This window comes from Vulpes lagopus, chromosome 1 (genome assembly GCF_018345385.1).
Source record: "Vulpes lagopus strain Blue_001 chromosome 1, ASM1834538v1, whole genome shotgun sequence".
In the NCBI taxonomy this organism is placed as follows: Eukaryota; Metazoa; Chordata; class Mammalia; order Carnivora; family Canidae; genus Vulpes; species Vulpes lagopus.
In genome coordinates this window covers 163,330,040-163,356,683 of record NC_054824.1, presented here as the reverse complement: position 1 = coordinate 163,356,683, position 26,644 = coordinate 163,330,040, and the positions used below count along the sequence as shown (strand labels likewise).

Genomic DNA, 26,644 nt, shown 5'->3' with positions numbered 1-26,644 from the left:
GCCAAGAGAGTGATCAGGAGTTGGGTTGTAGTCCTGTGGTCTACTGTATTTTACTGGTCCATGTAAAGTCATGGAGCTTCTGTGTAGGGCTTCAAATCTCTCTGCCTGTGCAATCTACCAGACCCTCAAAAAAGGAAAAGCAAATGTGGCATTTTATAGGGTCCAAAAGAAAAGCCAGATTATAAACAGTTTATCTCTGTCTGACACCAAAACTAAAGCACAGTCCTGGAATAGAAATAATCAAATAGTGCAAAAATCAATTCTTCTGAAAGAAATAGTTGGGATAAATTGAGATGGAAAAAGAAAAGCAAACAAAGTAAGTCAAATGACTTCTTTCTCCTGTAAGATTTTCATTGGCTTGAAGGTACAAAGGGCTTAATACCTCCTGCTCTGGAAAATGATCAAGGCTGTACAGTCCGGTGATTAAGAGCATGGGATATGGTGTTAGATAAACCTGTGCCCAGATCCCAGCTGTGCTCCTTACCAGCTCTTAGATTGGAGCAAATTACTGGATTTTTAAATCAGCAGTATCCTTGCTGGTGAGTGAGAATAACACCTACCTCATAGATTGTTGTAAGGAGTCAATGAGCAAATGGAGGTGAGATACTTAACACGGTCCCTGGCCCACAGTAAGTACTCAGGGGATCCTAGTTTTATGAAGGTGGCAGGAACACTACCATTGCTTTTACTGCTGTGGGTTTGGTGTCTGAGTTCCCTCCACAGAGACTCTGGTCAGAAAAACTCCAAGATTGTACCAGCAACAATTTCAGTCAAAGCCATGGATGCTCTCATCCCTGCACCTCCTGCCCCATTCACTTTCACCACAAATGCACCATCTGAGTCACGAAGGAGTCAGGTGACAAGGGAAATGGGTCTGGAAATTATAAAAACAGAGTGGGAGAGGCGACTGGCTTCTGGAAACCAGGGCTCTCCTCAAAACCATAGTGGTGACTGGAGTATCTTAGCCTCTGAAAAACCCCAAACATCACAGACACCTCTTCCCTGACGTGCACCACAGGAAAACAGGAAAGTGAGAAGACTCTCTGTGACTTACTTTTCAGCCAAAAATAACCTCCTAGCAGCCCCTTTCATTTCACTGCAAATAAAGACCCAGCGCTGCAGACTCTTCTACCTCACTTACAAACACACACCAGCCTGCTTTCCCACTAGCCTCCCCTCTGGGCCCGACAGAGCCAGGTGCTTCTCACCCACCCCAAGGCGGGGGCAGGGTAGGAGCCCCAAGTTCTGAAGACAAGGCAGGGGTGCACTCAGGTAGAGTCTGCATTTATCTGTGCCAGAGAAACAGTGGCTCAGAATTAGAGCTCTACTACCCAAGAGATAGAGACAGAAGAGACCATCCCTCCACAGGTCCTCGTCACACTGTCTTAGAGGGTCAAAGACTGAACAAGGCAGCCCTCCTGACATTTGTGGTCTGCCCCATCTGTTGGGAAATGCCATGGTTGTGAGCCACTGCTACTGGCAAAAGTCAACCTGGAGGCCACACGCATGCTAAGAAGCTCTGTGCCTTTGGCCCTTACCCCCATGGCCCTTCTACCAAACTGCACAAGACCGTGACAGTGCCCAGCGCTCTGCTCCAGGCCACCGTCCCTACTCCTTCTTCACATCTCCATAATCACAAGGTCACTGTCAGGCCCCTCTATGCCATAGCTTGTCTCCATGTCCCAAAAAAAGAAACCTCCAAACCTTTCTTCTTCTCCAATAGTCTGACTCCTGTCCCCCACGCTTGTCTTTGTCTCTGGAGCAGCTGGTCCAGATTTTGTATCAGTGACTCCTAATCCTGTGCTTGTTGCCCTCCCTCCTTCTCCAACCACACAGTAACGCTTCCCAAGATGCAGTTCTCCCGGAGTCCTGGTATCTGTGATGTAACAGAGGCTGTGCCTGGGCTCCCAGCAAGAACTAAGAAGGACACACCATCGGACCTCATCCACCTCTCCGCAGCCAGCCCGATGGGCCCATTGATGGATTATCGTGATTTTGTCTTTCTTGTTTGGATGGGGGCTGGGGAAGGTGGTGGTGGCAGAGGTGGCCTGCAGGCCCTCCTGCCAGGGTCCTGCTGTGCCGCCTTTGACTTTCTTCTTAAACAGAGGAATGGATTAGCAACTGTTTGTGCCAGGGGAGTTTCCTGCCTCCTCTCCCGCTAATTGGAGCTGACCTACTGCATTTCAAGGTTAGGGACAGAAACTCTGAAGAGGTCTGAACTCTGTAGGGCAGGGACACTTCCTTCCTTCCCTCCCCCACTCCTGCTTCCTCCCAGCAGCAACAGGTCACACAGAGCAGCAGGTTCACAACCAACGACAGGTGAGTGAGCATCATGGAGCACCCCCTCCCCCCAGAATAGACCTTCTAAACTAAGAAGCCAGAGTATTTTCTGCTTGCCTTGCCTTCTTCGAGATAAGGAACTCGCCCTCTTTCCCTCTCCTTCCCTGGCCTCCCGAGATGATCTGTTCTCGCTATCCTCCCGGCTCTTAAACATCACCTGCCAGTGGCTGCGCCTGACCTTCCAGGTACGGGTTGGTACAACCTGATCTTTACAGAACCAAACTTGAAGATTCAGAAGAACGGAACTGGGAGCGTGAGTTCAGGCCACCGCGGCCACGTGGCCGAGTGGGAGGGATGTGCCTGGCCCCCCTCACCGCTGTGGCCGGCCACTCGCTGGGCTGCAGGGTGGCCACCCCCCGGGAGTGGAGCATCCTCCCTTCCAGAGCCCACCCAGGGGCTCTGGAAGGCCTAGGACACCTGAAGCCAGGGGTGGAGAACTGCAGCTGGGAGAAAGCGCTGGAGAAGCACCTGAAAGAAAGCCCAGGGCAGACTGCCGGGGTGCGGCTCTGCCTTTGAGCCTCTCCTTCCCTCTGTCCCTGTCTTCTGGTTCCTTGGCCAGCCTGCAGTTCACGGGAGGTTGAGGCCCGCCCGGGCTGGCCAGGGGATCGTTCCACCGCAGCCGCCACGCGTGCTGGCCCCCGCGCCCCGCCACCCACGCGCCCGTGCCAGGCAGCCGGCATGTCTTGGCTCCCCACGCCTGCCTGTGGAAGATGACCGGGAATGCAGACTGTGGGAGGAAATGACAATATTCATTGTTTGGATTAAATATTTTTTTTGGCCCTCCTGCTGTTTGCTGAGCGTCTTATTATTTTTTTTCTTTCCCCATTCTCTCATTCCTTCTCTCCTCCCTCCCTCACCCCCGCCCCCCAGCCCCCCAGCTCTCTCCTCAGCAATCAAGCACACTGGGAGAAATCTCGAGGAGAAAGCAGACACTCCTAGGATGCAAAGAGCTGTTTGAAGAAATCAGAGCAGTTGACCAACAAGCCTTTTGCCATCCAGCTCTTCACGAAGAGGATGCACTTTGGGGCAAATCTAAATCACAGGATTTTGAGCGTTCACAAGTGCTCCTGGGATATAACTCACAGCATTTGTTTTCTCTCTGATTCTCTTTCTTTCATATATGTGTATATACGCTTGATTACATACATGCAATCTACACATACATTCCACAATGTATATACATGCATACACATAAGTACGGTACATATGATATGTACAGTATTCATGTATAAGACATGTCATAATAATATATAATATGTATATTATAGATATATAACATTAAAATATGTGTTTTATTATATGCACACAGACATATACAGTTTCTCTAAAAGCTCTTGGCAAAAAGAATGAGTCTAGAGCCTCCTAGAGGTGAAAATATTTTTATAAACTATAAGCCATAATATAGAAACCAGATACTATTTTTATCTTATACATGGCATTTTCTGTGATAAGTCACTGTGCTACAAGGATTGTACACGTGATCTACTGAACACTCACAACTCAGTAAGGTAGGTATTATTATTATTCCCATTTCACCAATTAAAACACCAAGAACTTAAGCCATTAAGGAACCCATCTGAAGAAAAGATGCGGAGCCACTATATAGCAGGCCCGTGCTATAATCATCTTGACACGTTCACACTGCCTCCAGTGTTGTTATCAAACAATAATGATGCACCACACTCCACTTCTCAGTACTGAACATAGTCTAATCTCTCACCACAACAATGAACATGCAAAGCCACTCTCTGAGGAAAAGACAATGCCATACAAATCCATGCAAAATGTATCATCTAGGATATTTAGTTCAAAACATAGACCCTGAGCCAGGCATGAGGTTAGCTGCTGAAATCCTGGAATATCTAATCAATACATACTTAGTGTGTCTTCTAGGTACAAGGCTCCACAGTAGGTTCTGTGGATGACAAAGTCTGCATTAAAGAAGCTTTGGTGTCATCAGCACTGAATAAGGGCAGAATCTGAATAGGATCTGAGACAGTAGGGAAGAAATCACAGGCCAGTGGAGGATTAATTCCTAAAGTAATTAATGGCACCAATAAGAGCTATAAGTTTCAGAATAGGACAGGGGCTGGGATATTTCAGAAAAGCTTTATGGAGCATATAGGATTAGATTTAATTTTTGAGCACAGATAGGATTTGGGCAGAGATATGGGGAGAGAAATCCCAGCAGGTGGGAAAATATAAGCCAAGATTTCAGATTAAAAAAAAAAAAGGATGTATCTGTGGCTTTCTGCCTCAAGTATTAATGGCCCACATTTGGAACTAGGTCAAAATCTCCATTCAGAGGAATCAAGGTAGTCACTATCCTGAAGACAATAGGGAGCCCTGGAAAGTCGGCTTTCTTTTTTGTTTTGTTTGAACTGAAGAACACGATAAAAGTCAGGTTTCAAAGGTTGGTACAGAAGTGGAAGGATTCGGAGCAGATAGAAGTTTACCTCAACTAAGAACAGAACTGGCTGGTTGTAATATAGAACCAAAAAAAACAAAAAACAAAACAAAACAAAACAAAAAAACCCCTGAGGTATCACGAAGAAAATTGCCAAGATTTGGCAAATGGTTGTATTTGAGTAGAAGGCCAATGGAGATGAGAGTTTTTCTATGACATTTTGACTAGTCAAATCATGCTAAACTTTCTCAAAAAAAAAAAAAATTTTTTTGCTCCTTGAAAAAGCAGCTAGAAAGAATCCTTACTAAATCTAAGGACTGCGTCTTAAGAAATAGAGCCTGATCAGTCAGCAAACCCTGTCCTAGCTCACAGTGAGAAGCTCTACATGTTTTCTTTTTCCATATAAACACAGGCCTAGAGGGTCCCAGCCCATTTTCTCTCCTGCCTGATTTCTGCCAGGCTGTCTCCACAACTTAGACATGACTATTTTATCACTCCCTGAAACACTCAGGTCCAGCTGAGTTGAGGAATGGCAGGAGGGAGGTGTCATATTTATTCTAGAATATTTTCTTGCCAATAGTCTTGTTTCTTTTAGCCCTGGTCTAATGTTTAGTTCCTGTGTCTGTGAACAGCTCAATTTGTGTGGCTGATTACCGTGATTCTCGAGCTCACCCTGTCACGCCATCCCACGTTGTCAATCTGGCTATTCTATTCTCCTGCTAATTGGTGGATGCATCCAGTCTCCCATTCCTCCATATGGAACCTATTCTCTGCGCAAGGGTCTTGTTTATATTCCCTTTATCTTGGGGATGCTTGTCTGTGTATCTTATTCACTCATCCACTGATCGGCTATTTCACATGTTCTCCACGCTCATTTCCCTGGTCTCTGATCCTCACTATACAGGGTTCAGTGGCATGCCACCTCTTCCTCCAGCCTAAAGCTTGCAAAGCCTGGGGAGATGTCCCAACAGGTGGCCAGCACCCCGTGTTCATCTCTTAGCTGAGTCTTCCACAAGTCCTATGTTCCTAGTGTATGTGTTGTTTATTTGTTTTTAATTTTCCTACCAGTTAAGAACACAGAATCTAGAATCAGACGGCCTGGGTTCATGCATTTATCCCACATCTGCCACCTCTGGAGCTTTGGAAAGGCAACTGAATTCTCAGCCCCTCACTTTCCTGTTTACTGAACAGGAATGATAATAAGGGTAATGATTCCTTGGTACTCACCTGGTATACAACAAACACTAATGAATGTTATTAAATACACTATGCAACCAGGGGCTATTGTCTGTTTTCTGAGTGCAACGAGCCCAGATGCTTTTCTATGTGGGAAGGTTAAGAGTAGCCCTCCCAAAGGTGGCTACTAGATAACCTGGTCATTCTCTCTTTTAACTATGGCCTGTAATCCCAGGGATCTTATATATACCTTGTCCAACTATGGGCACACACACACACACACACACACACAAAATATATATTTAATATATATTAATTATAAATATATATATTATATATAATAATATGGCCTTAAGGTAAGAAAAATATCTAAGTCAGGTTAACTGATACTAATCCTCTCTCTTACATTCTACTGAAGACAGTGGAGGTACTTCAGCAATGCTGTGTCAAAGTCTTCCTTTAGTCCCTAGTCTCTTTATTCCCCTCATCATCTCCATTTCCATGCTGGACCCTGCTTGCTCTGACAACCCCCATGATCAATGTATCCATCCCTACCATAGTATCTGCATATTCTCCTACCCTTCTGGAAAGCAGCTGACATATTAGGGGTCAATGACAAATAAGTATCTGCAACTAGATACAATAGAAAATATCGAGGCAAAAAATGACTTCAATTTTAGAAAGTTTGAGACTTTGTGAGTCATATGTGGGAAACAAATATTTGAGGAAGAAATAGAAGCATATATATCTCCCCTAAAATCACATAATGTAGGTAGCCGCCTATTAAAGAAAATTGGGAAACTTAGTTCTACATGTCAGAACACCTTCTGCTTAGGTGAAGTGCACACAGGAACAATGCTATTAGGAACAGCAATGCTGTTTCTCCAAAATGCGTATGTTTCAGCCCCAACTCCCAATATGATGGGATCTGGAAGTGGGGCTTCTGACAGGTAATTAGGTTTAGGTGATATCAAGATAGGATCAATTCTCTTAAAGAAGACAGACCAACACTTCCTTTCTCTCTCCCTCCCTTGTGAAGATGTAGCAAGAAGGCAGCCATCAGCACAAAAGAAAGAGATCCTTCACCAGGAAACTGAATCAGCCAGTACCTTAATCTAGGACTTCCCAGCCTCCAGAACTCTGAGAAATAAATGTTTGTTGTATAGGCCAGCCATTCTTTGGATTTTGGTACAGCAGCCAAGCAGACCAACACTCATGCCTTATTTAGTGAATTTATTAATTTAGCTATGTTTACTTATTAACACTAAGAATTTTCAGAGATCTTGTCTGAAAAAGGGGTGAATGAAAAGAAAGTAAGACAGGTCAGGCAGGAAGCAGCTCCCAGAGAGAGCCCAAAGAATAAAAAGATCACTGGCTACTATTTAGTCACTAGGCAATTTGGATGGATCTGGCCATCGGGCTGGGCACACAGGGCATGGAAACAGGACAGGTAGTATGGCCAACAAGCCAGGCAGGCTGCAGGTACTCATGACTCAGCTACCGTGTCATTAGGGTCATAGCCAGTTCCAAGGCCAGAGAGTGTTCCCAGAAATCTAACAGCATTGCAGACATGCACCACCAAGTTTAATATTTCTCACATTAGAAAGACTTCAGTTGAATCTAATCTCATTTTTAATTAGTCCTCACATCGCCTGGTGAGACAGATTAATACGATTATCCATATTCCACTGATGGGGAAAATGAGACAAAAGGCCATGCCCCAAGGTCACTTGGGGAATGAGCAATAGAGGTGAAAATTAAACTTAAGCATTTTAAACTTTCAAGCCAGCACACAAGGGAGAGGACATTGGGAAGTAACTTTCAGCTCCATTTGTTTGGGATCTTTCACATCTGGATAATGTATATTCAATTTATACTTGGTTTCTCTAATTAAAAAATAAAATGCTAATTCCAGTTCCGAACCCCAATATTCTATATTCAATGCATAAGGAATTTACCAAATAATATGTGCTAGGGAAAGCCAAAGAAGAGAATAAAATGAGTATTATTAACAACATGAGAATATTTATTGACTATTTATGGATGTTTAATAATAAACTACAGTGTGTGTAGGAGGTGGATATAAACACAGAGGAATGAAATATGCCCCTTGCCCTCTAGAAGCTGGTTTAACTGGATATTCAAAATTGATACACCAACAAAAACACAAATAGTATATATCTCCAACCGCATAGGCAGGAACCAAGTTTTTCCTTGTTCCCCACAGTAGACATTAAGCATTATATGTTGGTAAACTGTTAGCTGAGCTTTTCTGAGAACAAACTGAGATATCAGTATAAGAGGCAAACTCACAGAATAATCATCCACCACCTCTTCCAACCCAATTAACTTCATCTTCAACTCCTCTCTATTCATGTCCAGCATCCAAATGTTTGCCATTCTACTGCAGAAATAGTTTTTGTATCCAGCCCCTTGTCTTTCTTCTCTTTCTACTTCCTCAAGTTCAGTGAGGAGGCTGTTACATTAGCTCAGGTTAGAGATGATAAGGTGCTGACTTCCATGGTCATGGTATGCCACCATGACTTTCTACCTAAGGTATAAGTCCTATCATCTCTTCTCTGTAACAGAGATTTTTAATGCTCACCTGATATCTATGTATTTCCCTGTGTTTCTCTGACTTTTTTGAGGTGGTCTTGAGGCCATATAACCATGAACTGATATATGAGAAGGCAAACAGAAATGATGTATCACTTCTGGTCCAAGGGACTCAAGAGTTACTGGCTGCTCAGTTTCTTTTTCATCTCTCTGGAGACAACCACGGAGACCACATTTTGAGATAATAGAGGAATAAGACGGTAGAGATGAATAGGTGCTTTAAAGATTTAAGACTTAACCTCAAAGACCAAATCAAGGGGTGGATCTGTACAGCATTTGTTAAGACTTTTAATTGGATTAAAGTGGTACCTAGGGGATTCTTGCAACTGAACAAAATGCTTCATCGAGAACAGACTAAGGACTTTGTCCCAGGGAAGCCTCCTAAACTCAGAATACCTTTAATTCCTCTTTAATTCCTATCCCCCAAAAGTTGCTTTTTTGCAACTTTTCTCAGAGGGATTTCAGAATTGTGGTGGGCCAGTAATTGTTATGTGCCTCTCATTATTCTCCTCATAAGGGGAGGTTTACTGTAGGTGTCTTGTCTCTCTGTTCCACTGTGTCCTTCAGGTGTGGAAGGCAGAGAATTTGTGATTTTAGTACACCAGGCTCTAGATTAAGAGAAGCATATTGTAACCTGATAATAAATCATGGCAGTCTAGATTTTCAAGCCTGATGCTATGACTGGGTAATACTTTTGCAGTATCTTGGGATCAGGTGGGATGAATGGGAACATAACAAGTGTTTGTGACTATACAACTGGCAGATGACAATATATGTCTACGGTTCCTTTCACTATTTGTCCCTTTGCTATGACTTCACTATCAACAGAGTATAATTCCTCTTCCCACTAATTTTGAATCTATCTATGTGGGTTGTCTTGACCAATGTAATGTATGTGTAACATATGCTACATTTGACCAGAGGCTTTCAATGTACTGGCCCTTTGGTACCCATGCTATCCACCTAGAGCAGAACATACCCTGTGTAGTAGCTGCTGACCCTGAAACCCAAAGTCCTTGAGTGAGAGACACATGGAGTATATCTGAGCCCAAACCACAATCTAAAAGCAGGACTGCTTTAGTCTATCTGCAGATGCACAAGTGAGAAATAAATTTTGTTATTAAAAAACATTGATGTTTGGGGATTATTCATTATGCAGCATTATTACAGACAAGTTTGATGAATGCAAGGTACCACTTCCTTTCACATCTTTGCCTTTCCATATGCTTTTCTTTATCCTTCAAAAGGTTACCCTCTATAAGATTTCCATGTGATCTGGACAAGCTATTTGCTTTATTCTCTGTGTTTCCATGTGACTTTGTTCAAATCTTTGTATTATTACTCATTAAGTAGCAACTGATCTTTTACCTCCATTGCACAGACTATGTTAGGAACTTACTTTTGTAATCTCAGCAAATAACAGGCACTCAGAAATATTATTTTAATGGAAGAAATTAATAAATGGGTGTGAAGTTGTGGTTATAGTTTAGTGGCCATGATATAAGTTGAGAGAGGATGCTATGACTCTTCTGCAAATCCTAGCCATTGGGGGGAGCAGCAAGCTTTTAGATTGAGAAATGGTATGAGGCTCATACAAAAAAGCTGGATGGCTTTGTTTTTTTTCATGCGTTGGAATTTGGAGCCCTAGATTCTGTAGCTAAGCTTGGAGAGGTGGGAAGATGCTTCCCATGCATGAAGTATTGTACATTCCTGGGTTAGAACATGTTTTCTTTGGGGGTTGTTGTGGTTTCTTTCTTTTTTCTCTTTTCTTTTTCTTTTTTTCCCCCAGCTTTGGAAGCATCTAACGTTTGCAATAACAATAACAACAACAAAAATATGAGGTTGGCCCAGTATGAATCAGGAGAGAATTTGTACATGCAGCAGACGTAGGGGGTGGAAAAGGGGGTGGAAGGTGGAGGGAGGGGAGAAGAAAGGAAAAACACAATTGCCAGGAGCCTAAAAGACAAAAATGCCATGCCTGACACGTGGCTGGCACAGTGGGCAGCAACATCTGTTCTCGATGAGGATCCCTGGTGTGTGCTGCTATGTGTGCACGTGTGTGTGCATGTGCGTGTGTAAGGAAACACCCAGGCTCTGTGCTTCAGGAAGCCTGCTTGTGGCTCCAGTCTCACTGAGTCTGAAATGCTGCCCTCAGTGGTGGCCTCTTACCGTGGGTTAGATCTGCAGCCAACTTATTCTTGCAAAGTATGTTGCAGGCTAGAATGGGCTGTGGAAAACAAGCCCGAGAAAAGCCACAAGGGCCTCCTGACCCATTTGAATTTTTCTCCTGCCAAGTTCTCATTACTGATCTTAAATAGGAAGGAAAACAATGTATAAGGCTGAAGAGGCTATGGAGAATTTATGGGGGGAGATGGGCTGACTTAGGACCACTGGGCTAGGGGTGCCGAGACAAGGAAGAGGTAATAAGTCTGTTTTCAAAATAGGTATATGGTTTTGTTTTGCCTTTTTTTTTTTTCATTTTGGTTATGCATTCAGAGACTCATTTTTCTCTCTTATTCTCATTACTCTGTTCAATGGAACAGAAGAAAAATCAGGTGGAGGTTTTGTATCCTCTATGGACTGTAGGCACACTCTAACAGGGGAGCTTCTGAAGGAAACACCCCCAGCTGTTGGGCTGGAGGGCGCTGCAAGCCTTAGATCTCAGCTGTTGTCAGCCCCTCACACAAGGTTCTGAGGCCCACATTGAGTGCCTACACTTGGAAAGGTACATCCAAAGAGACGCAAAATCTAGTTTAAAATTGTAGGCCTTGTTCCTGAAAGGAATCAGACTGAATCAAAAGGAGGGAAGCAGAGGCTCTGTTTCTCCATACCAGTTCTTTGGGGCTGCGTTATGTGCACACCTGCTAGCAGACATTCAACTCCCTCAGGCAGGACCTCTGGTGCAGGTGATTCAGACCAGCCTTACTTCAGAAAACTTCTCACATGGGGCTGAGAATACTACTGATAACCCTGTGGTGGCATTTTAGTGTCTACCCATGCTTCCACAAACGTCATCTTATTTGAGAGCCAGAAGAACTTTGTAAGTCAACCAAGGAACATAGTATTTTCCCATAGGAGTCAAATGACTTTGGCTGAAGTCACATGACCAAAGAGAAGAAAGGTGATGTGGAACCAAGTTTCTTCTCCCCAGGGTGCACAAACAGCCTTCCGAGAGCTGAAAGGACCCTGGGAATCCAAATTTCATCCATCTCCAAGTCCCAGGACACGGCCATACTAACCAGAGACTTAACACCAAAAAGCATTCAGTAGAGAAGACTTCTAAAGGACTAAACTCAGGGTCTCTTGGCAATCTTCTCATTCTTCACAAGTTAGTAAAATACTCCTTTTCCTCAAAGTAATCAAGTTGCTTAAGGCTGTTATCCCACCACCAGTTCTCTCCCAAACCTGTAGCTGCCCTTAACTCCCTACCTCATTTCACCCACACAAAAGATATTTATTGAGCATTTGCCATGTGCCAGTCACTGTACCACTTTATTAAGGACCTGAGATATCAACAGTGAATAAAATAAATAAAAGTCCTGCCCTGTGAAGCTTGAATCCCAGTGAGGAAAATAGATATAAAATATAACAAATAATTATTTAGTGAATTATTTAGTGAATTTTAAAAAATAGGGCGATGTCAGGGAAGCAGGAGTACAATGTGTTAAGCAATGGGCAGAGAATGAGGGAGTAAGGATAATTCTAATTTTCAATCAAATGATCAGAGAGAGAATATTTGGTGGGTTGTATAAGCCAGTGTAAGGACTCTGGGTTTTACTTTGAGTGAAAGGAGGATGGTTGGAGGGCTATAAGAGGAGTGCTTAGCTTTAACCTACATTTTACCAATACCCTTTGGCTGCTGAGCTGGGAATAAGCCATGGGGTGGCAGTGTGACCAGCCAGGAGGCTGTTGTACCAACACAGGTATCAGATAAGGACAGCTCAAGCCAGAGTAGCAGCAGCTGGGACAGTGAAAAGTGGCTGGATTGTGAATATGTTTTAAAGAGTGAGCTATTAGGATTCCATCATGAATTGGATGTGGAGGGGGAAAGAAAGAGAGGAATTAAGATGATACCAAAGATTTTTGTCATGAGCAACTAGAAGCATGAAGTTGCCATCAACTAAAGGGAAAGTCTGCACAGAGAAATGAGAAACTGTCATATATGAAATCCCTGGATTCTTAAATTCCATCTGTCACCCTACAAACTTTGTCTTTAGTCATTGCTACTTCCTTGTCACCTGACTCAGAGCCAACAGTATTTGTAATCCCTTCTAGCCTCTCTTTACCTTGGATCTCCAGAATCTCAACCAGATTATTACTCACAGGCCAATAAATATAGTCAGGTCTCATCCACATCAGAAGTCTTTCTGTGGACATTGTTTTCCACTTAAATGACTGCTCGTCCCACTTCTACTGGTCAACTTTTGGAAACAATATTTTTTATTTGCTGCATCAACCTTCTTATCTATTTCTCAACCTATCACCCTCTCCCTCACTCCACTGTTACCTCTGTGTAAGTGCTTAAATCATAAATGTAGTTATCTCTTGCCAGTACTCAACTTGTTTGTCTAGTCTGTGGCAGTTAGTGCTATTCACATCTCTCTCCCCAGAAGTGTCTTCTTTTGTCGTTTTCCTGAGACCACTCTCGCCTTCATTTCCTTCTACTTTCAACTATTCTCTATCTCCTTGACTAGCTTTACTTCCTCTGTTATTCTCTTATATCACTTGCCTCCTGCCAGGTCTTTTCCTCTCTTCTCCCCATTCACATGCCTTGGATGACCTCATCTACTAGCTACCTTCAAACATCATCCTTATTTCTCATCATCTGTCCTCATTTCTCAACCTAAGTCACCAAGTGAGATTTTGTTCCTGAACTTCTATTTGCAATTTCACTAAATTCACCCAGTCTAAAGCCTAGCCCATTATCTCCTCCTATAAGCCTACTTCTTTTTCTTTACAGAGGTTAATGGCACCCACTATCCATCGGAGCACCAGTGAGCACCCATCATCCCCATGGGATGTGATTCTAGGATCAATTTGATATCCTAAAAGAAAACTCCTCAATGGTTACTTCTTTCCCTCTTTACTGGCAGGGGTCAAGTCTGGGCTCTCACCTCTTCTCTTAAAATATAGACATAATATCCTAACCATTAAGGCAGACAGGGTGGCTAAGTGGTTTAGAGCCACCTTCAGCCCAGGGCGTGATCCTGGGTCTCCAGGATGGAGTCCTGTGTCTGGCTCCCTGCATGGAGCCTGCTTCTCCCTCTGCCTGTATCTCTGCCTCTCTCTCTGTGTCTCTCATGAATAAATAAATAAAATCTTAAAAAATATATCCTAACCATTATACTGATCACTGTCTCTTCTCCATGGACTTCATCTCCCACAGTGTATCAACTTGATCTTGTTATTTCCAGTAAAAAAAAAAAAAAAAAAAGTGAGGCTCCTCAATGCCTCTAGAATCAAGCTTATATCCCAGGTATGGCAGGATTGAAGGCTCTTTCTAATCTAGTCCAGGCCTCTCTAACCTCTCCTGTAGTCTCCACATGCCCTGTCCTCTGGTGGTTCTCCAGACATCCTATGCATTTTCAAACCCCTGCACCTTATGCTCTTACTATCCTCTCTGCCCATTGGGCTTTCCTTTATCTCTAACTTTATATCTAACTAACTATCTCTATCTCTGTGTGGAATTATGTTCTTCAAGGCTCCACATGAGTGCCATTTTGCTATAAAACTTTTTCCGAATTTGATATCCCACACCTACTTCTTGACTGCTCTGTAAACAAACATAATCACTTTCTTTTCACTGTTCCCACAGCACTTTGAGCACTCCTCTCCCCCAAATCAGACTGAGGGGAGAATCTGTGGGAGACAGGAGCCTTGTCATGTTTCCCTTCACATTTCTAGAGTCTCCTACTATCTTTTCCAGGAAAAAGTGCTTCTCTATCTAAAATTTACACTTTCAGGAGCTCGCTACATGAAGAGATTTTTGCTTGGCTTTAGACTGAAATAAGAAGTTAGAAATGACAATGGAAGGGGAAAAAATACCAAAATAAGGTATGTGGTCTCTGTCCAGTGCCTCTTTTTTCTTCCATACAGGCGTATGCTCTGTTGATGGAAGTGTTAATAACAGTAGACTGCTAACTGAGCAGGTACTATGTCCCAGGCTCAATACTGGTAAAACATAGGAACTGAATTTATCTTTATACCTGTTCCCTCTATGAACCCCACTAAAATGACTATAAAGTAGTAAAAAAGGGTATGCAATCAAAAGAGAAAAGACAATATGCGAGACAAAGACAGCCAACAAAGAATTCAACATGGATGGTAGAAAGGATGAATAAGTAACAACTGACAGAAAATTCGAGAAAATGGAAACCTAAGTATCTGAAATGCCACAGCACCCCAGAAAACTCAGGGACTCTGTCAGGTGCTTCTATACGCAGCGGTACAGGTGTATGTGTATGTATATGTGAATGAGTGAATCAGTGATGGTATCAGAGAGCTCACACCCCATCTTCTACACTAGGAAGTCAGTAAATAATTTTTAAATGAAAAAAAAATCAAGATTAGCAGAAGAATAATTAATAGATCTGTGTGTATAGATGCAGATATTTATAGATGTAATTTCCAGAAGATATAAAAGAAGTGACAGTAGAAGCAAAGAAGATGTGAACATATCTCCTCAGCCCAGAGAGCCTGAGGTTAGATAGCAGAGGGGCAGATCATCTTCCAAGGAAACCTACAGGTGCCAACTGGTTTTCTAAACTAGGTACATGTATTACTTTTATAGAATTAAAAATCAGTTTAAAAAACATTATACAAAAATATAACCAGTAAGGGTGGGGCTGAGATTTAAATCGATTAGTCTGTGGTTGAAACATGTAGCCTTTCTTCTATACTTCTTGTTTGCTGCAATTTGCAGATAATCACAATCCACTTGGGAGCGTCACCCTCTTCCTTGTCATCACTCACTGCTGGGTTGGTCAGAAGAACAGACACACAAACATACACCCATACACACAATATTTATAATCTGTACCTCAGAGACTAAAAAATAAGGTAAAAGTTTTAATAGTGTACCTTGCTACCACTCACTCATTCTAGTAAAGTATATAGTCCAATCATTCCACTTAAAGAAATATCAACTTTAGTGGAATGAACGAGCAATGACTCAAACTATGTGAACTTTCTGAAAGAGCTTGCCACTATGACTATTTAATAAAGGCATTGTGCCAAATATGGTGTAAATAGTATAGTAACCAATGCTCTAGAGATTTGTGAACAGTCTTGGTGAATGTACCTGAGTTGTGCTTAAATGTATTTAAAACACATTTTAGAAGTTAGTTAGATGCTGTAGGGGAGCAATGTCCCTGTGAAAAGAGAAAAGGGGTTGAGTTAGAACCTGATTGTATTTGCTCCCTGCTAATTCTAACCTCAGTATAATCATAGGGAAGCACCTGGAAGGTCAGGCAGGTTGAAGAAGAGTAGGTAGCAGTTCTGTGATGCTGACTTTGTAGGCGGGTAATATTTAAATTGTCTTCAAGCCAAGGCTAGAAATTATAAGAAAAAGAACAGAAAAATAAGGAAAGCACAGAGTAATCAGCAAAAGGGTGCGGTGGGAGGAGAAAAAGGGACAACCCATGTCATAAAGAAAATTAGCAGAGTGAGAAAGTGGCCCACCCAGGAAGCTGAGAAGACAAAGAAAGCCAAATGCAGCCAGTTAGAAGGCCCACAAGGATGCACAGCGTGGCTCCACGGGAGTTTAAGAGAGGCATAAATTCTCATGAATGTTGTTAATCTAGATGAGGTTTTACAATTTGCATGGTCGTGCTTTCAGTGTTTCACTTTTTTAAAAAGTTAGGGGGAAAAAACACAATGGTTTTAGCTTTCGAAATGAAAACCTAGTCCTAATTAACATTTGGAGTTTGATTTTCAGAGATTCCAGCTGGAGGATCTAAAGTAGAGCCCTGAACCCAATGGGACTCTGGACAAGCCGAAAGACATGCCCGGATTTTCAGCTTGGTGCAGAGATTGCACAAAACTGGCAGCGAAATTCACAAACAAATCTCGAGGGGATTGGAATTTGGCAGTCAGTGAGCCTGGAAGACAGCTCCAACTTAAACTAATTTTCCATTTTTCTCTGGATTTCTAACACGGCTAACACATATTTAGATTTAGATTTAGATTTGTAAGAACCTACACTACCCCTACCAGAAGTAGAGTAGCTGTTCCCGTTATTGGCATCTGGGATGTTATTATTCCTACTGTAATTAGCATTTTTATGGCCCCTTTTCACCCGTAGATCCTAAAGAACTTGGCAAGAATGTAAAAGAAAAGTAAGCCCATATGATCTGTCCTCTGAGAATCAGCAGGGAAGGAATGGTTATTATATCTGATCTGTAAACAGCTAAAATATGGCAAAGAGAAGTTTAATTGCTGGCTATTATTTAAATGACAAAATATAAATAGAAAGGGAACAAGAAGTTAAACCACCTCACAATTACACAGCGCACAAGTGATAAAGTTGGAATAGAACATTTGGTTTTTCCAAATACAGATATCATAAAAAGGATTCATTTTTCTCTTTTTGCTAAGGAACTTACAAAGACATACTCAGGTGAGAGGTTTTGGGGTTTTTTTGTTTTTTTGTTTTTTTGTTTGTTTTTTTTTTTTTTTTTTTTTGTGAAGAGCCAGTCGCAATCCCACCTAGTCACATTTTGAAGTTCAAGCCTTGGGCATTAAAAGTAATCTGTGACTATCTGGGAATGGAAGGGTGTTTCTCAAGCATAATCGTAGAGATAAATCTTAAGGGTAGAAATGAGAAAAGACTAGAGGAAAGAATGGCTGGACAGGTTTCACTATGAAGCTGAGGGGAGAGAAAGGAGAGATCTGGAGTCAGACATGGGATCTTCATATTGATGCATTCTTCAAGTTCCTGGCAACTATCACTATAGAGTTAATCATGTCCCCTATAAAGGTCATTATGGAGCTTTTTCCTTCCAGCTCTGGAGACCAGGAGATCTCAAACCCAGGAGTGCATTGGAACCACACTGGAGGACCTACACCACTAGGTGCGACCCCTGTACCCTCCATCTGGTGCATCTGACTCAGAAGCCCAGAGTGGGACCTGAGAATCCACATTTCTAACAGGTGGCCAGGTGCTGCTGCTGTGCGGTCAGGGCCCTCCGCTTTCATGGGGGCTTCTGGAATTCTGCAGGTGCTGGTCCAAGTACCACTACTCTCACTTGAGTCTCAGACAGCCCTGGGGGTGAAATACAACACTGTCTGATTCACTTCGGTCTTCAAATATTTCACTTGGGAGAAAATGTTCCTTACTGCTTTCCCGGAGGGGGACCAGCCAGTTTAGCTGCCACAGGGAATGTGGGAATTTTGTACTGGAGTCTCCCAGACGCTCACACATTGCATTTCACCTTTAAGAATAAAAGTCCCTCAAATTTATGATTGTGTTGACTGGTTTTGCCGCCCTGGAGTGGAGCTTCACATGGTCAGATATGAAGAACTATAACACTTTTAGTTAAACACACACGTACACACACACATGCACACCCTGCTAGCCTGCTCCCTTCCCTGACCTCAGATCATCTCATGCAGATCTGTATACAGTCTGTGCCCCAGAAGAAGGCACGTCCCTCAGAAAAGGACTTTTTGGTCTGGTTCTAGCACCTCTCTCTTGGCACAAACTCTGGGCAAGAAAAAATAGTACAATAAAAATTTGATTTTTGTGCCATCATTTCCACCTCATGAATTATATACCAGCCTCTGTATGCCACAGACTTACAGCAGTAAACCAAGGCAGTGCCCATGAGTGATCAAGAGGCACAGCTAACAGGGCTACCATCTGGAATATAAATAATAAAAAGGAGGCAGAGACAGGTCCAAGACAACACAGAAGAAAGAATCCAAGGAATGGTGCAACAGATGGAACACATTAGTGATGGGAGCATTGTTGGTATCAACTACTAAAAGTGTAAAAAAAATACAACTGCCCACCTACATTTAAGTAAATGCAGCCACTCTACTGAAGCTAAATTTGTCCCCAACTCCTCCTCACCTGGTTTTTCCACCCCCCGATTCCCTCCTATACAACATTCCTATTAAGGGAGTATTCCTATGGCAAGGATTTGTAAAAATATCTCTACCAGTTGCTTTAAGAAAACACAAATATATTTACATTTAAATCCATGGCATGTTAGATCTACAGGGAAAGAGAATATCAAAACAGTTTCTGTGTTTGAGGCAGAAAATGTTTAACCATGGCAGAGAGAGGACAATACATATCCTCTTAAAATGCTCCAAAGGCTAATATGCCTTTTAAATACACCTCTTTAAAACTTTGTAGACAGTCTAACATTGCCAGGATATTTCACAGATTTAAATAGTTGATTCGTTTTTAAGCCCATTATTTTCTGTTCTGTTCTTAGTAGGGGATGGTGACTGCTAACTCTTCCATAGGTAAAATATTTACAGCATGAAAATACTACAATAATCTTCATCCTTCTTTGGCTTAAAAATCACAGATGCTTTTGATTTTTGACCCCAAAGGAATTATCATTAAGCTTTGATATTATTTTTGTTACTTTCAACATGTTCTGTATTTTCTAATAGCTACAGAAGTTAGATCTAAAGAGAAAATAGGATCAGACCAGTGTTGAGAAGAATGAAACACAATGAAACACTCAGGTTTTCTGTTGGTCCCATATCCATTCATTACCATGTAGTTTGTTGTTTTAAGAAGAGTCATGCTGCTGTTTACCCATGATGAAATGTAATTTAAAAAATTTTCACTATAATTTTAAAACAATCCACTGTTTTCTGGCTTCTAAAAATTTTATTATTACCATTCTCTGCCAGATATTTCTACCTCTGTCCTTGACTTTTATGAATTGTATTCAATTTCAGGTGATATCTTCATTTTTTCAAGAACTATTATTAGAAGGTGGATTCTTTTCTCCCAACATGCAAGGTGCTGCTGTGCACCACTATCTATGAGTGTATTAATTGATCCTTGCCCAGTGTTTCTCAAGTTGCAGTTGAGGACCATGTGCACTGGAAGCACCCTAACACATATTCTTGGACCTCATACCAGACTTGATATGTGAGAATGGAGAAGAACCTACGAACCTGTATTTTAAAAATAAGAACCCCAAGGATGCCTGGTGGCTCAGTTGGTTTAGCGTTTGACTCTTGATTTCAGCTTAGGTCATGGTCTAGGGGTTGTGAGATCAAGTCCCACATTGGCTCCGTGCTCACTTGGAGTCTGCTTGAGATTCTCTCTTTCCCCCTGTTCATACTCTATCTCTCTCAAATTAATAAAATCTTTAAAAATAAAAAGAGCCCCAGGCACTTCTTAAGCACACTTTTTATAAAAACGACCTGCCAACTCCTTTGCCTCTGTGAAAGGAGTAAGGATTGGGATGTGGCCAGAACCAGTCTTGAGTGTTCTCCTGGATGGACCACCCCATTTTGCACAATATACAGTAACAATCTACACTGCATGGTCAAACCCCTTAGCTGTCATCTTAAATGGGGGTTCTCTCATTTGGACTAGAATGGCACATCTGCTAAGTTTAAGAAGTGACTTCTCCTTTGTCTCTCTGACCAATCATTCTGTCACAGAACATGGCTGTGGCAAGAGAGGGCATGTTCCTTATAAGTACAGGACTCGGACTTAAAGAAAACTGTCCTAGAACTGTTTCTAGTAGGAAAACCAAACTAGTAAGAATGTAGACATTATTGTTCCACCCCATGTGCCTCTAATGTGGTATATACTGCACAGCTTCCCTCTGGTCTTCTGAGGGCTCCTCATTCCTTCAGGAACATCAGAATGGATTAGATAAGGCATGAGAGTCATCCTGAGCAATCCTTTATCAAATCTCCCTCCAGATCGGGCCTGGCCTCTTAACCCCTTGGAGGATACACATAGAAATGTGTATTGCTCCTCACTGTCAGTTGAGGATAAATAGTGGTGAGAAACACAACTTTTGTTTTGAAACAGAAGCCACTCAGTATTGCCGATAAATGAAATTCAATTAATGTTTATCACATGCTTAACTAATGTGTAATGAGCATTCATACAAGAGGTGCTTGCATGTTCTTTATCGTGTTCTGACTCTCATTATCTATCCTATCGTAGTCTGAGTTTTCTCTTGCCAGCTAGTACCAGGATGGAAGCTGTAAAACCAAAAGCTGGACTGGTTTTGAACAGATGCCAAGAAAGGACAGTGCCAACAGATTTCCAAAATGCAACCCATTCAGTGACTAAGAAATCAAGGCTAACCAAGAAGGCCACACATCTGAACAGTGGCCCTTTCAGGGAAGGACCCATGAATGAAGATCACAATCTAATCAAAATCTTAATCTTTTGATTAAGATAAAAAATCTCCAGATATAAGGGAGGTTTGCAGCTATTCCTGAAAAATTAGCCTGACCCACACTTTACTGGAGTGTGACTTCTCCGAAGGCTCCAAACCATATTCCCATGGGTGTGTCTCCATAGCTTTCTGAAACTGGTTATCTGAACCAACACCAACATGTTTAAAAGATAAATCATATCTACCCAATTAAAAGCTGAGGGAACTTAACTTCAGAGAAGTTAACTGACTTGCCCAAGGAATCATGTGATAAAGGTTGGAAGTGAGGTTCAAGCCTGTGGCTATGCCCCAGACAGCTTTTCTTCTGCTTTTCCACATGGCCCTCACTGTATCTGTTGCTAGGCCTTCTGATTCTGTGCATGACAGAGTTTTTACTCTTTACTTCTCCTATTCCTTCACTGCATTTATTTCCACTGTACTGCTTCTCAGAAGACTGACCCAATCTTTTTTCAATTTAAGACTCTCAAAGTTCTACCTTCAATTCTCTGTCCCTGCCTATAGGGGAATAGAAACAGGTGTCACTGAAGAATTAGGCTATGTTTTTCAGAGGGATACAGAAACAAATAAAACACACATCTGACACTTGGAAGCTTGCAGCCTGTTGGAAGGACAGTAGGTGAGGTGATAGGGATTTGTATGAGTATGTATACGAATTTATAGGAGAAATGGCAGCTAATCCCCATAGAGACTTACTTGAAATTCCCACAAAATCTTAAAAGGTTTTCTAGGTTTTACTGGAAACTGGAAGAACATCAATTAACCATGGCTACCTATACTATAAGCACTCATGAAGATATAAACTGGGTATAAGTTGACTATTTTTTGATTCTTAATATATATATAACTGTTTCATAAGGCCCTATCCCCACATGGTGAACAAGTGAGGAGTCAGCATTTGATCCTAATTATTTTAACATCGTTCTGCCTCTGTCCTCCTTCACAGCTCCCACTTTTGAAAAAGGAAGGGCACAACTCTACACAGAACAGCAAAGGGGAGAAGAAAGAATTTCAGAAACTATAATCCAAAACGGATGTTGCTGAGAAGGACGCAATAAACTTGCAAGAAATATACGTTCACAGAAAAAGTAGAGCCAAACCCTAGGTCAATGGGCACTCCATTTTAATCATCCGGCGGGAAGGAAATTAATCTTTTCTATCCGAAAGGAGGCCATAAGTGTGGTCTTTATTCCCAGCTGCATTCCCTGGAGAAAAAGGTGTTCTTTTTTTTAAATTTTTTATTTATTTATGATAGTCACACACAGAGAGAGAGAGAGAGAGAGAGAGAGACAGAGGCAAAGACATAGGCAGAAGGAGAAGCAGGCTCCATGCACCAGGAGCCTGACGTGGGATTCGATCCCTGGTCTCTAGGATTGCGCCCTGGGCCAAAGGCAGGCGCTAAACCGCTGCGCCACCCAGGGATTCCCCAAGGTGTTCTTAATTTAGGTGAAAACTAGGGCTGTGGACTTTGGCAGAATTATAAATATGACTTAATGAAAAGAGAAGGAAAGGAGAAAAGGAAGGCACAGAGGGAAAAAAGCCAGAGAGCGTAACACATGTGATCTGACAATATCATGGTGTTCATAGATGGAGTGAACACTCACTTCAATTATCGTCCCACAAAACGAAGATGCTCCCTTGCCTCTCTTTCTCTTGCCATGCTGGGAAAAGAGTATACTTTATTGGGCAAGCATTTGGCAGAATAGGTGTTTGTCCTCTGCATTGTTATCCTAGACTAATTGTATACTCGTCTATAATTTTAATGAGCACAGGTCTGGGAGTAGGAAGTATAATTAGGAAACCAATGCAGCAGTCCAGGTGGGAAGTGTTGAGGCCCCAGGAAGGGACTTGAGAGTAGGAATGGGGAGAGCTACTCATGTAATGGTCTGGTGTCTGACTGGCCTCATGACTGACTGGACATGGCAGCTGTGTCCAAGAGATCTGTGAATTACGGATCTTAGGGGACTTCCATGGGAATGGCCTGTTTCGCCTTTCTTCTCTTGTTCTCTTCCTTTTCCAATCCTTAGAGTTTGCACCTGCTCACCTTGATACTATAACAGCAGCTCTGCCTCCTGCCTTCTGCTTTCCTCACTCAGCATTTACAAAGTGGCTATGGTACACCATGAACACCACTACTTTATTCCCGTCAACTATGGGCCAGACATGGCATGGTGCTTAAACACTTCTTGTACATTATCATATTTAATCCTTGATACACTCCTTAAAATAGCTGTGTTGTCCCCACTTCCCAGTACAGATTAAGATACTAGAAGGCTCACACCATCAGTTGGACTAGGATTTGAATTTACATCTGCAGGACTCTAAAACCTTTCCACCAACCAAGCTACCATTCCCTGCCCATCTGCAACTTACAAAAGAAGTAGAGAATATGAGGAGGGTCAGGTCAAGAAAAACATGAGAGTCGGTTTAAGTTTTGAGAAACAACTAGAAAGATAGAATTTAATGTATGAACAAGTTTGAATCGCAGATATGTGGCATGCATATATTCTTGCAAACAATGGGAACATAGCTGAAGATGAGAAGATGGCATTATCTACACAAGATGCTGTAGAGAAAACCTTAGAGCTGTCTCTTAAAGAATGCAAGAGGCAGAGAATGTTGGAGAATTGAAGGTGAAAGCTCTGTGGCAAAGGGGGTATGACACAAAGGAGTGAAAATGACAGGAAGCGGGACATGGATGGAGGATAGTGAGGTGATGGATTCACTGTCTTGAGCTCACTGAGAGACAGGAAGAATGAGGTACTTCACTTTTACAAGGCTGGATGTCTCACGGGGACATCTTAGAGTTATATTCAGTACTGGAAAGCAAAAAAAGAAAACTCCTTTTAGATACTGGGGAACAAATGTCTAAGTTGAGCTCAGATTTCTGTGCAGCACTTTTAAAACTTCCTCTCATCCATGGAGCCCTCTTTGGTTTATCTTGCCTCTAGGTCTGTTTTTCCTCCTTATGCCTTTGATGCTCTTCAGTTGCCCCTAATATATTTAGCCGACTTTTTCCAGTAAAGAATTAGGTGTCTGCCAAGTAGCCAGTTCCAGCCTCTCTTTCCTTTCTTTCTCAGGCTCACCCCTCTCAGCATTTCTTACTACTTATGTCTTCAGAGTTGCTTCTCCCTCCCCTCCCCTGTCTGATTCCTTTCCTTTCTGGTGGGTATGGCTGCTCCTTTTTCCTTGCTTCTTGCTTCCACCCCTTACATGTTCTGTTGTTGTTGTTGTGATTGTTGTTTACCTCCTCCTAGCCTCTGCTGAGAAATCAGAAGCAACATCCTGGCCTTTCAAACTTTGTCCTCCCCAGAGTCTCAGGAAATACTGCAGAATAATTGGAATGGAACTAATATTGGCTAGAATTACTACTGGGCAAAGAAAGCTTCAAATTGGGGTTCCACATGGTGGGAACCTTCTCGTCTGCTCCCAGGGTGGCCAGAGCAGTGACTCTCAAATTTCAAATTTCAGTGGTCTTCAGAAACACCTGAAGGCCTTGTTAAAGACACAGATTGCTGGGCCTTGCACCTAGAGTCTCTGATTTAATAGGTCTAGGATGGGGCCTGAGAATGTGTATTTCTAACAAGTTCCCCAGAGATGCATATTGTGCTGGTCCAGGGCCACACTTTTGGGAACCCCTGGAGTGGGAGTACCAACAGCCATCAGGTGGTCCAGGCTCAGCTGTGCATGGCAGCAGTTGGGCAGGGGAGTCAGAGGAGGCAGTGGAGCTTTGTTCCTTATCACATCAACAAACCTAGGAAGCTCTGGTTAAGGGATCCAGAGGATGTGCTGGGGGTGCGCTGAGGAGGGGAGGACACGTGGTGAAAGCTCTGTGTTGTAACCTTCTGGGAAACACGGAAGCCAGCTCCAAGCCCTGTCACCCAACCCTCCCTCTTACCATCACGCATAGAAGCAGCAGAAGGGAACTCTCAGGATCCCTTTGATCCATTCCCAGTTCTGAGTCTTCTGTCTGTTTATCTCCCTCCTTCCCTGGCCTCCTCTTCCCTCTTTTTACCCCCTGCCCAGTGGATGAGTCACTGCCCCTCCTCCCCACCCTGCTACCATCTGTTTTTCTAATGATGGCAGAAGATGAGCTGTTTTGTTGGCCCACGCTGTAACAAAGCATACTCCATGCTAGCATTTTTCCTGATGGACTCTCAGAACGCTATTTTATTGGTGTCATTTCCCACACCCAGTTTTCTCTTTGTCTCAAACCCCACCCTTTCCCCCTCTTTGGCCTCATGTAGATCCCAGTTTCCCAGAATTAGATAAAGAGAAACAGGGATACAGAAGAACTGAGGGACTGACAGGCATGTGCGTTGGGTGTGTGTTGGGGGGAGGGTGTTGGAAATCAGTGGCAGAGCAACAACTCTCACTAGCACACAAGGAACAGCCAGAATTACCCAAGTGTCACTGCTAAGTGGCTTAATGACTTGCAGCAAGAGATTTGGATGGCAAAACCTATTGTGACTGAGTGGCCATCCCCAGGGTGAGAGGGCTTAAATTGTGTGCGTGCATGCGTGTATGTGTGGGGGCGAGGGGGAGTGTGAGATGTGTCCCCTTCCTCCATGGCAGGATTCCTGGGTCACTCTCCCACAGTAAGCCTCTGCCTCATTCTTGACTCTCCTTCACAGTAACTCCTGTTAATCTAGCTAAGGAATTCACAGCGTGCTAAATCCCCTACGAGAAGGGAATCCCCTGTGTGAAGAAATACATAAGATTCCCTGAGGAAGTCAAGGTCTGGTTTGAGTTCATCAACAGTGGATTATAGGTCTATTTCAGAGGTTGAAAACATCGATGCCTGCATGACCTAGGCATTTGATATCAATGAGGGATGCTCATTAGGGTAAGAAGCCACAGGGAGAGGAGAGCATCTTGTTGACCCAGAGAGCAGCTGCTCTTCTGGGCTTGTAGCTGTTACTCAGATCCAGCTCATTGTTGCCATGGTTGCCAGATAGTCTTGTTTTTCAAGAGGCAAATCTGCACAAAGTGTTTGATATTGATTTTTATTTGGAGTTATGTGTGTACATGTGCATGTAATGTTATATATACATAGACGAATTTTATGTGAAAGCCCAATTTTTAAATATTGGCAACCAAACCAAAATTGTTTTCAGACACAGTGCTGGCCAAATAGGCCTGTCTGTAGGCCATTGGTCCACAAAGCCCCGATCTAACTAAGCTCATGTCCAGTGACAAAAATCCCAAAACCATAAAAAATTCTGATTCGCTTTTAACTTGTTTTTTATTAGCTCATTTAAAATGAGACCCTGGAGATTTTGCTAAAAAAAAAAAAAAAGAAGGAAGGGGAGGAGGGTGGAGGAGAAGAAAAGAAAAAGAAATCCCAGTATCTGTAATCTGGGGATTGGAAAACTAAATTTAAGAGATTAAACAAAGGGCATAGGGGCAAGATCTTGAGTTAGGAAGACTCAAGTCCCTGTGAGTTAAGCAGACCAGAGAACTCTGGTCTGGTCTGGGGAGGGGAGGCAGCTTACCTCACACGACTGAATGCAGTGGACCAGGAAAGGGTCTGGGTGCCATTGACGTCGCCCAGTGCACACGATGCTCTGAAGGGGAAGATGAAACAACAGAAAACAAAGAGCCCTGGTCAGTAAGAGAAGAGGCAAATCCTGAGCTCACCCTACCAGCCTAACCCCACTGCCTGAGGAGTGAGACCCTGGCTGTGCCCCATAAAGAGGGCCAAGGCCAGCTGGTC

General features: G+C 42.7%; 1 protein-coding gene across 1 annotated transcript in view; it reads right to left on the bottom strand.

The window, feature by feature from the left end:
- Positions 1–26,644, bottom strand: part of PAPPA2 (pappalysin 2) — a 272,084-nt gene that overhangs the window by 10,861 nt on the left and 234,579 nt on the right. Inside the window, exon 20 of the mRNA XM_041765686.1 lies at positions 26,424–26,495. Coding sequence (XP_041621620.1) covers positions 26,424–26,495 — 72 coding nt within the window. The remainder of the gene's footprint in view (positions 1–26,423; positions 26,496–26,644) is intronic.